At 36.8% G+C, this 12,130-nt stretch overlaps 1 protein-coding gene across 1 annotated transcript in view; it reads right to left on the bottom strand.

Annotated features, from left to right (window-relative positions):
* LAMA1 (laminin subunit alpha 1) overlaps window positions 1-12,130 on the bottom strand; it is a 100,447-nt gene that overhangs the window by 52,665 nt on the left and 35,652 nt on the right. Inside the window, 8 exon segments of the mRNA XM_052703485.1 lie at window positions 566-676; window positions 1,533-1,644; window positions 3,102-3,313; window positions 4,073-4,174; window positions 5,414-5,587; window positions 5,882-6,022; window positions 9,975-10,135; window positions 10,606-10,711. Of these exon segments, the coding sequence (XP_052559445.1) occupies window positions 566-676; window positions 1,533-1,644; window positions 3,102-3,313; window positions 4,073-4,174; window positions 5,414-5,587; window positions 5,882-6,022; window positions 9,975-10,135; window positions 10,606-10,711 (1,119 nt within the window).

Raw genomic sequence — 12,130 nt, 5'->3', positions numbered from 1 at the left:
AAATTGTAAAATGTAACTTTACGTTACAAAATATTACCTAAACATGAATCTAATCTTATTTGGCATATTGCAAACTTGGACAGCAACAAATTTGGTATATATTTCTTGCTGGTGTTTAGTCATTGTCTTTCAGAAATCTTTACATTTCATGAGAGATCTGAAAGCTAAATCTTCAGAATGGAGTGAGTGTGTAACTTCCACTGATGTCAGTCATGGAAGATATACATACCTGCATTCACACTGCTTAATTTTATTCAAGTTTTACTGTCAACTCGAGCAAGCAAAGTTAAGATTTTTATTAGTCAGTATATATTGTTATTTTTTCTTTAGCTCTAATTATTCCATACTTGAAATGATAAAATAAAATAAAATCTTTAATGGAGAAAAATTTACTGGAGTCACCTCAATACATGCAGTGTAAGTAAACAATGAAAGAAAGCGTAATACACAATTTGTACCCATAGCTTGCAATTTACATACATTATAAACTTGTCGCCCACAGACAAAATGCTCTCCTAATTTCTAAACAGATGCTTAAGACACAGCACATCAGAGGACAACTTACAAAGCAAACACCTTGAGTATCACATTCAGTTGCATGCCCATTGCATTTGCAGGGTTGACAAATACCACCAAAGAGTATTCCATCCACTCGGTAGTACCCAGGGAGACAGGACTGAAAAGAAATGAGGAGAAAAAGCAGCGGCATTATGTGTTAAATGTGCGCCTCATATCATTTTCAAAGAGACCACTTCCGACCACCCACTGACTCATTCACACAGTGGTAAACTGAATGCTCTTTCAACTCTGTTGATGTCACTGCAAACTTGAACTGGATGAAGGGAATAAGAATTAGCACCATAAAACTTTGATTCAGTCCTTTGTACCCTGGAGACACATAAGTTCAGTTTTCTGCAGATGAATATATGAATTTCTTTATTATAGGACAATAAAAAACAGATGGTCTATCTCATCTGCAGAATCATTAATGATACTATGGCACACGGCTTCATATTGAAATTATTTGTCAAAATAATTCCTGCTGTTCTGCAGGTGGTGCTCTGCCTCCACAACCTGCTGTTCACAGATACATAAAATGCCACCTAGCCTTACACATTTGACCCTTGTGATATCTTCCGAAGACTAGCATTCCTCCCTGCTAAGATTCTTATTGCCTCCATAAACCCAACTACATAAAACAGAAATGCAATGAGCAATTCAGATCTAGGAAGAGCTATTTGTGAGTAAGGTAAGCCTGAAACAGCTTCACAGAGCTTTTACAGCTACTCCCCCTGCAACACTAATGCTGTAACATGTATTATCATCTTTTAGTGACACCAAATGGAATTCAAGAAATGAGCTTAAAATCCCATTCAGTGTATCGAAAAGAAAATACCTATGGTATTGTGTACAGTACACAGCATTTCACCACAGAATATACACTTTAATGGCAGTGTAATTAAAAGATGCTTGCCTTTAAAACCTAGATCCTTTCAGAAAAAAAGACCAGTTTGCACACACAAAACAGTTACCTCACATGATATTCCAGTATAACCTTGAGGACATTCACAGAATTCCACATCTGCTGATGAAGAAAGATCTATTACATTTGCACTTGCATTGTCCAGGGTCACTGAGTCCAGCCTAGGATCAAGCATGAAGACATCACATTCTTTTTTTCCCCAAAATTTCATTTTAAGCAGTTTGGTTGGTGCTACTGAGTATGTTACCACTGAGTATGTTGCCCCCTGGCAGCAACAGCTGAGGAACGGTCTAAAATCTGAAGACTATGATGGTAGTGTTGTCACTGCATTTGCAGTTCTCAGCTGGAAGCAGTTGTGCCCCCATCCTGTTATCCTTATTCTAATTCCCATTGACTTTGTGCCTTTTCCCGAAGTGAGGTTTAATCAAGATCTCCCTGCCTGTCATTATAGAAGTACGTGGGTGGAGCAGACTTCTATTGCAGTCCTGAGATAAGATAGGTTTACCACATCATGTTACTAGAGGTGTTCAAGGCCAAGTTGGATGGGGCCCTGGGCAGCCTGGTCTAGTATAAAATGGGGAGGTTGGTGGCCCTGAATGTGGCAGGGGGGTTGGAGATTCATGATCCTTGAGGTCCTTTCCAACCCTGGCCATTCTGTGATTCTGTGATCATGTCTGAACTAGACATGCATTGCAGGTGAGTAAGTAGTGAGAAACAGCATTGGTTCACTGCTGGTGTACACTACAAAGCAAGGCAAAACCTCCCTAATAGTATAAATAAAAACATTTTGCAGTAGAGAAAATTTTCTCAGTAACCAGTAAAATGATTTAAGTGAATCTTTACAAACATTCCAGAAAGTTGAACACACTATCCCTAAAGACATAAATATAATCACTCCCCAAGGGCACAAAGTGAATTTTCTTCATGCTTAGCTATCAGGTATAATGATGTCAAAGGTAAATGCTACCAATTTAGAGAATGAGGAAGAAAGGCTACTGGTAAGGCTAAGGGAAGTAAATCAGTGATGAAGCACTGGAACTCATTCCCTTAAGACCAGTACCATTTTATTCCTGTATAATTTGGAGAACAGGTAAGAGAGATCTGCAAGAACTGATAAAGATACTGCTAATGGTGACTTGAGACTATGAAATGATAAGGTAAACCAGCCCAGACCAATTTTCCTATTAAGCATTCCCTTAGAAATGACCATCAGAACATCTTCAAACAGATATTAAAAGAAATTACAGCCAGCTTCTTCATTGGTTGGTTCTCAATCATCAGTGACGGATTAACTTGCAACATACCAAAATAAGCACACTTCTGAGAGTTTAGGAGGTATTTCTCTCTAACAAAGCTGCCATTGTAATAGGGCTTTAGGGAATATTCCTTTAAGGTAGAAAACAATGATCCTGCTTTACATATCCCTAGAACAACCGCCTGTCCTTTTCTGCACATTCCACATGAATGTGGACAACGCTAATCTTAAAAAAAAATTTCAATGAAGGATGTTTTCTTCTAGAAATTGTTAATGCAAAACTACAGGAACCACAAGCAGTTCTACACGTGCACGAAAATAACATGAGTATATAGATTAATTTTAGTATTTTCTGTCCCTTACCTGTACACAGCTTTTTTGGCAATGTTGTAGTTAGCCCTGATCAGAAGATGGGTCACATTCACCAGAACAGTCATCAGCCTTTCTCGGTCTATGGCTTTTTTTGTATTGAAATCTATAAAATTGTCTGATACCAATCTCACTGAATTAGAGTACTCCTCATAGGGCTGTAATGACAAACCCGCTGCTCTTGTGCTCAAAATCTGACCGTTGCCCTGAAAGTGAAATACAGAAAACATTTTTCGTGTCTATATGGAAATCTCATTTAGCTGTTACATTCAGTGTCAGATGCACATCCAGATAACGTAGAAAAGAAGCAAGATTTCTTTCAAAAAAAAAATTAAAAATAAAATGTCTGTATTTTCTATAGATTCAGGAAGATTGCAATCCCATTCTCTTTTAGTTCAGAGGCTTCAGAGACACTTGATTTTCTTTTAGAAAAAGAGTTAAGTTAAAAATCAAACTCTACAAAACAATTTTTTTTTCTGCTTTGCTCTATTAATAAGCACATATGACAAAATACAGCTTTTTCAGAGGTGCCTGAACTTCATATGGAGCCTTAGCTTTTAACTGCAATACAACTACAGAAAAGTAAACAAACAGAACAAATATTCATCTGTTTCATAAACATAAATTAATCCAGCTTATTGTAGTTGCCTTTTAAACAGAATGTTGCTCATTTAGCAATTACCACCTCCTGTTTTTAGCAAGGTTAAGATTTAGGTATTTATTTTCTAAAAATAAGAATAGAATTATCTGCCTACACCTTCAGAGAAATAAAGCAGAAAAGGAGAGAACTGAGTAGCAAGAAAATCTTCATAGTGACTTTCAAAACATGATTTAAAAATTAGATCTAGGGAGGAATTAAAAATTACTGCTACATAGATACTAATTTATTTTCCTTTTTTTTTTTTTTTAACCTATTCATGGATTTCTAATAATGTTTGAGTAGTAGCCAGCTGAAAACCATCCACCTTAATGATGACATCCACGCTAGATACTATATCACTGTCCACACTGTCCATCGGAATGTCGTAAGACACGGTATACTTCAAATCCCCACCAAAAGCTGTGAGCTGAAATAATAAAAAAGAAAGCCTTAACAACACAACCTCCAATCAACACAAAGAAGAGAAATGAGAAAGTCTAGTGCATTTGCCCCAAAATAAAAGAACAGATTGGCTCACGAACACTACTTTCCAAGGAAAAATTAACAGGCTGTGCCTATAAGCACAGGGACAAGCGCTGGCTTGTTGCTGCAGTTCCAGTGGGGAAAGTCAGCCGAAGGCTCTACAGAAGATTTAGATAAGTTTCAGCAATACACCCACAGGTCTTTCAACAGCAGAGGTTTATGCTACTGTCCTAGCCAAAGGGCAAAGCATGCTGGAGTTATTCACATTCCATATTCCACCTTCATGCTCCACAACTCCACATCTGCTGCTGACTCAAAGTAAGTGAAAGAGTTTTAGCAGTTTGACCTACATTAAAGGTACATCAAATAAGAATTTGAGTGAACATTCTCCTGTGAAAAACTACTCCTTAAAGTTATACTTATTAGACTTGCATTCATTTTGTCTGTTCAAATAAATGTGCATGAGCAAAGAGATTGTACTGAAAATAATTGAAGAAGTGAGGTCGCCTCTACACTCAGCACTAGTGAAATCACACATGAAATTCTTCATCCATTTTTGGGCTTGTCAGTACAGTACAGATGTGGAAATAATGGTGAGAGTCCATCAGAAGGCCATAAAGATGGTGAAGGGCACTTGCTTTGAGACAAGAGTCACGAGTATAGGGAATATGAGCAAGAAAGTTAGTAACAATCAAGTAAAAGAGAATATATTGTCTAGTCAAAGATAGGCTGAGAACAAAGTGGTGTGGGGTGAGCTCAAACAGCAAGAGGGGGATTCTGCACTGTACTTAGCCAGGAATATTATGATTTGAGGAACAGAGACAGGTTGAGAAGTCTGGTAAACTTGGCTTTTATTTGTACTTTTTAATTATAGAAGTTATAAATATATTTCAACTATATTCATATTTTTTTTACTTCTCATGAGCTAACCGAAGAACATACACAGCAGTTGTGAAGGTTTCACTGCATAGAAATACAGCATCAAATTGAAAGACAATGCTTTACGCTATACATGAAAGATGTAAGAGAAAAAGTACAGGGACACAGAGATGAATTTTTGGTATATTAACATCTCAGTAAGTAACCATTTTGATTAGCTACTGTTTACGTACAGTGTTTTGGGAGCAATATAGTATAATTAATGTAGGGAAATTAAGAGTTTTGACTCCAAGCAAGAACTCACCTTATTTCCTAGATATGGTTCAGGTGCTGACCAGTAGTAAGTATGTTTCAGAATTTTCACAGCATCAGTGTTGTTGATGCTTATTTGACGGGGACCATCAAATTGGCCTCGCTGAGGTTGCACACCCTTTGCATTATACAGATCAGTAATAAGCCATCCAGCCATGTCTGAAATCTGCAAGAGAAAGTAGTCACAAAACCCATCCACAGATATTCATGTGAACTACAGAATCCATCAGACTTTCATTAACTATGCTTCTGGTGTTAATGCAAGCCAGCAGCTAAAGCCTGCAATGAAATGACATACTGACTACCTCAGAGCTGTCAAATGATGTTGAAAATCCATTTCTCTGTAAGGATATACGTGCCAGAATTTAGAGTTAGCTCAGGTGCACGTCAAAGAGAAGTACAGTACATGTTGCAGCTGCCTGAGGAAAGAATATTAGGTCACTAATGTAACATATAATACCTGACTGATGGGCCATGTTAAGCTGTCACAGACATCAGAAACCCCAAAACAGAAGCATTCTGTGCAGCCTTGAGGATTTCTCTCTTGCAGGTTGTAGAATCCTGGTTTACAGAGGTCACAGTTTTCACCTTCTACATTTTCCTGTGAATGGCATATAACAATTGTTTCACATCAGCATTATTATGGTAACAATTACAGTGGTTTACATGGGATTTAGGTATAACAGCATTAAGAACGTTATAAAAGAACACAGATTTCAGCACAACAGGCTTATTGAACAAGATTCAAAACTTAAAATTAAAACTGATTGGAGAGAGTTATCAGAATTTGTTAGTTCATCAAAATTTAAATATACCCTGATAACAGTTCTGTTATAGTGAAACTTCAGCACACAGGTAGGGTTTGAAAGTCTTCTGTCAGTTTGTCTGTGTATTTCTCAAGTAGAATGGATTTCTAGCTTACTCTGAAGAAACTAAGTGTACCTACAGCACAGCTTGCTTCTTAAGGCCACCACAGCCAGTTTCAAGGCAACAGTTCCTCAAGCAGTCATTCACACTTGCATCCCACAACCATCCCACCACTCCACTGCCACCTATTCCTAGAGGAATATCACATATCAACACCTTTAGTTCCTAACACTGGCCTGATGCTTCATTACTGTGCAAAGTGGGCACTTTACGACAGCATGCTACATACCTCTTTCAAAATACCATTTATAGGGGTAAAAACAAAAAAAAACAAAACAAACAAACAAACAAAAAAAAAAAAGCAAAAAGCAAAAAAACACCCAAAAACACCCAAAGCAGGACTCTCAATATTTTTCCTTGTTAAATCTGTACAGATGTTATGCAGCTACTTATTGGAACAGTTTAAACAAAAGTTTCTGAGAAACAAGTATAAAAAACATTGAGTAAATCACCATCAAATTCTGCAAGTAGATTTCAGTGGGTATCTCTATACAATAAGATGCAAAACACTTTCCCATTACCCTTGTCCCTGACCTTGCTTCATATCAGAACAAGACATCACTGTTCTATCTCAGCCTACAGAGAACCTCACAAAGATCCCTGCTACATGTGATGATGACACCAAGACTGCAGGGCATACAGTGTCCTGCATATCTGTATTACTCTTTCAAGAAAGCCTGTATGAGCTCTGCAGTGCAATTTGAAATGTGAAGCCTGTGGACCAAATTGCACCCTGAAAAGCAGCCTCCAGTTCAATCAGAAGAGCCACTCCCAGTTCCAGACTTACATTAAATTTGGTTTCACTGAATGACTTTCTGGATTGCCAGAGAAAAATCTGAGCCCTTTAGTAGCAACACTACCAACAGTTTAGTCTTGAGGACCAGCATTTGGCATATCAAGTTTACGTAAGGCCTCTCTCTAAGCTGGTAGGTTATGAACTTTTATAAGCAAAAATACAGATCAGTTCTACAAACCACATGAAAAAGCTAGGCAATTTCTCTAGCTTTCATTCAAAGGAGGAGGATGATTACTTTTTAATTTGTTAATATTTATTCTGCTCACAAAGAAACAAAATACTTTTCTGACAGGTTCTTGATGATAGCAGGTAAAGTATTTGTGAGCAGGCACAAGGGGCTCTCTGACCATGCACCACTCTCTTTCAAAAAGCAGCCTAAGACCAATTGCTGCTCCCTCTTCAATGGCTGCCCATATATGAGCCAAGCATGGCTCGGCCCGGGATCCACTCCTTTTGTGCACATGGAAAGCAAAGGTGCAAAAAATGTGCCTGTGCCCCCTGGACAAACAACCCCTTCACCAGGTGTTCCATCACCAGCTCAAGCCCTGGCCTAACAGATCCCCAACAATACATAAATATAGGAAAAGTACCATATAAAGGGAAATCTAAGATTATCCTAAAATAATGAGCTTTTGGAATATTGGATTTTTACAGAAACAATAACTGTGTGGTTTTTTCCAACTTCTTTATTTCTTTTTTCACGGTACACTGGGATCGCACGTTCCTTTTGTCTCTGTAACTTCACCTGGATGAAATGACTTCTTATTTCCTAATGAATACTAAGAACCTTATTCGATGGCTAGACCTCAAGAGCTGCTGTGACTGACTAGACTGTAGGGATGGGATGTGACTCTCTGATTAAGCCTCTACAATGGAAGAGGACTGAAAGCAAGGGATGCGTGCCCATGAAGTTCTGGGAATAATCCAGAGAGTGACTGTTGCATAGAATACTTTATGTCAGCACAAAGGGGTCTGGAGGACAGCCTTTGTTTTAAATAAACAGATGGCAACATTTAAATGGATCAACAAGTGAAAACTCTCCTTGGAGTTTACTTTAAAAGTGTGAATGTCTCCCTAAGTTAGCCAGACCATCATGGGAGGGTAGTGAATATGGTGCTCAGATCAAAACAGAACATACAAACTTAAAAAAAATTGACAAAAGAATTTTGAAGAGAGTAACAAGCTTGAGCTGGTGTCAACACACATTCCTTCCCAGCAGGTAGGGACACCCAGTACTGTGAGTATGTAAAGATGACTTTTGATACTACCATGAGTATATGAAGACCACATGAGTTCCCAAATGAGAATCACATTTGTACTGTGATTCAACTTTGTATTGCAATTGCTGTTTTGTCCTTGCATAGTGAATTCAGTACACTGCTGAATCATTTTTTTAAATTGAAATCTTAGGTAACATAAAATATCTTTTTATTAGTAGTATTTGATTTAGATAGGAAATGTTTCTTCCTCTACACATAGAACATCCAGAAGTATTTGGTCAGAGAGTATTAGACTGTGACAGCTGTGTTTCACAAATAATCAAATATTATGATCATCAAATATTACGATTATATTCAGAATGTAAAAGGGAATCACTTGTGTTACTGAGTTCACACAGCCTATGTAGGCTTAGAAACTAGAAATTCTGTCAACTTCATTTAATATTTGTAGCACACAGCTTCCTTCTCCAATGTAATTGTGCTGACAGCTAGTGACACTCTCAGTGATCTGGCCAAAAAAAACATCCGTACACTAGGCTCGTCCTCTGAAAGGAGACAGTTTCTTGTCCAGTTTATACCAAAATGTTCACCCATAAGCTGCAACAGCTCTAATAGTGTTACTCTAGCTCAAAAGAAAGCAAAATAGTTGTTTCTTTTTTTTTTCCTCATTTAAATTGTCTGTTCAAACTATTCCTTTTTTCAGGACTCTGGTTATTTATACATTTAATGATTTGGATTAGATAAATCATGCAAAAGAACTAAGCAGTTTCAGAAAATCTGTCCAACAAACCATGGCATTTTTTGGCTCCTACTTGCTGTCATACTTGGCAACAAATATATAAACTACTGGCTAACATTTGGTTCAAAAAATTGTGTGTTACTTCTTTAAATAATGATACAGAGCTCTATAATACAGTTTAGAATCTACAGCTGCAAGATATTTCAAGGGTACTGAACGTTTACCAAAAATAAAAGCAGTCACGGAAAATCTGCTTTGTTTTTTTTTTTTTTTTTTTTTTTTTTTTTTTTTTTTTTTGTTTTTGTTTTTGTTTTTGTTAAAATTATTGATGGTTTATATTTTGTAATCAAATACAATCAGATTTCACACATATGTCTAATTTAGTCATTCCAAAAGCTTCACCCAAATGCACAGTTACTTTGCAAAAAGCAGGTGTTATAAACACACCCATTCTTTACATGTGGTTAGTGGCTTTTAAGAGAAACATTAGCTCATTGCTAAAAACAAACCCAGCTAGGTACACTGTCATTCCCTCTAAGATTCTTTCTTACACTCATAACTGCAGTTACTATTCAGTTTTAATGTCAGTCAGGTCCATTTTTATAGAAAAAAAAACATACAGAATATTCAAAAAATATAACAAACTATTCAACATATGATACCGCATATTTTAAGTACAGAGAATAGTTAGCAATTTTAAGTTTTAGTTTGTTGTGTGTACAGTCACACCACGTTATTTGATATAAAAGAAGTGAGGTCTCTAGTTAACGAAGAAGTTTTTCTTACTAAAAAAAAAAAAAAAAAAAAAAAAAGAATTTACAAACTCATTCCACAGTTGCCTTTTAAACAAAAATGAGAGTTTAGTACTCACTTTGCAAAGACAAGGTTCTGTGCATGGATCTTCATTAATGCTACCAATTAGGCTGCAGTTGCAACGCAAGCAGTTTGGATAACCCCGATACCCAAATGCACAACGGTCACATTTTTCTCCTGTGTAACCATCTCTGCATTGACACTGCCCTGGCCAAGTCCCTTGAAGAGCAAAAACAGAAAGGTAAGAGAAGGCAGCACGCTGGATTTAAGATGTCTCAGAACATATGAGTAACTCAGCATTCCTTTTTTATTACACTCTGTACATTCCACCTAGGTACTAGGCATAATGTCAGCTTCACCATCTATTTTTTGTTCTTAGAGTACCAGATGCACAGAAACTGCAGACTATTTCATTTTGTGACAGTTATAATAGCATTCATAAGCAACAGCGTCAGATTTCAATCCTTCTCATTGTTTCACATACTCAGAGCTTGTCATCTCCCACACAAGACCATATTCAGGAACCTGACTTTTCCTTCACCTCTCCTTTCTAAATATTTACCATTATTCTCAAGAGCTACCTAACTGGCAGCCACTGACAAGAAGGTACTGTTCCCTCATACCTTCACTGCCCAGAAACGTTAGCAAGATTTGAAGTTTAGAGAAAATAACATTTTCTGCTCCCTTACCATGCTGTGAATCAGACTGGTGCTCATCTTTAACACAGACAGAACTCAGAGACCCAAATGGATCGCAGCCACAAGGATAGCATGGATGATCATCATAGGGAGAAACCTACAAAACAAATATTCTCTGTCAAATTCCCAAGTTATTAACTGGGAAAAATAATGTTACATCTGTTTCTTGTCTGTGAAACTAATATGAATGAAAACCAGAAATGCTGCTATGCAGCAACATTTCAAGGGACTCGATGTAATTTTAGCAAACAGAAGATTAGAGGATTGCAATCAAGAAAAAACTTAGTTATAGGAACATAATTTGGTCTTCAACAGCACAGTCAAAGGTAGAGTAACTAATGTTTGGAAGTTGTTGCCTGACACATATAGTCTAAATATTTTTTAGTATGACAGCAATTAATCACTGTGATGGCTTGCCAAAGATAGTGGAAATGTTTGATACAAGAATGGGCACTTGTAGCAAAGACACTCCAGTTCAAAGAGGAAGGAAATGAGAAGAAATCCTTGGCTCTGTGTTCAGTAGGGAAGACAGATTATCTACTCATGAAGATTTGTACCAACTTCAAAATCTATACAGCTTTGAACTACAAGACAATGCAATTTTATGGCAAGGATTTCCTTTTTTTTTTTTTTTTTTTTTTAAGGGAAAGCTGAAATTTTCCTTTGAGGTACTTGAAATGTAAAGCAAATATGTAATGACTCATGGACATGTATTTGTTAGCTAGGAATTGAATACTTTTCTTCAATGCTTCTTATAACAAGCGAATTAGCTGATCTCAGACTTAGGTTTAATTCTTCTTTGTATTGGCTGTAGGTGCTGTCTAATCAAATTCACACAGACTCACCCTTCCTCTCTGCATCTATTTATGTTGGATTTCTAAAGCACGGGCTTTTGTTTATGTGTGAAAATTTTCTGTAGTAAGACCTTGTGGGAAAGAAATTCAGTTTCTCTTTCTTGTGGGGACTTCTAACGCTGCAGGAACTTCACATTTACTCATTAGACATACAATAATGAATGTCTTTTGTGGAACTTAGGTCATTTTTCCAAAGAGTCACACTTGTCAATAAACAGGAAAGTAGGCTTAGAGACCACATATTCTACAATAAACACATCAAGAGGAAGAATTTTTGATATCATATTTCATGAAGCAGAGTTCAACCTTAGAACCATGAAAGGACCCTTTATAACATTGGTTGAAATGGGCTGTTATAGTACAGGACACAATTTTGGCACTTATGAAGACACTGAATCTTTAATGTTAGCACTTTTTAGAGGTTTATCCAAATGAGAAAAAGGTTTCCTATCACAATTACATTTCCATTGTAGGAAAACATATCTACTTATTCTTTTCTTCTACAACAGCTTCTTTTAAAGCAATAAGACCTGCACTTCCTCACAAGCATTTTATGCTTTTCTCTGGAAGTTTTGGTGGTATGTAATCTATTAAAAAAAAAATCACATACAGTTTTTAGTTATTCTGCAATGAATATATGTTTGAATGAACAATGAGTTGAA

Source organism: Tympanuchus pallidicinctus, unplaced genomic scaffold, assembly GCF_026119805.1.
Source record: "Tympanuchus pallidicinctus isolate F22 unplaced genomic scaffold, pur_lepc_1.0 scaffold5, whole genome shotgun sequence".
Classification (NCBI taxonomy): domain Eukaryota; kingdom Metazoa; phylum Chordata; class Aves; order Galliformes; family Phasianidae; genus Tympanuchus; species Tympanuchus pallidicinctus.
The sequence above is the reverse complement of the archived record's forward strand: the minus strand, read 5'-3'. Positions and strand labels throughout refer to the sequence as shown.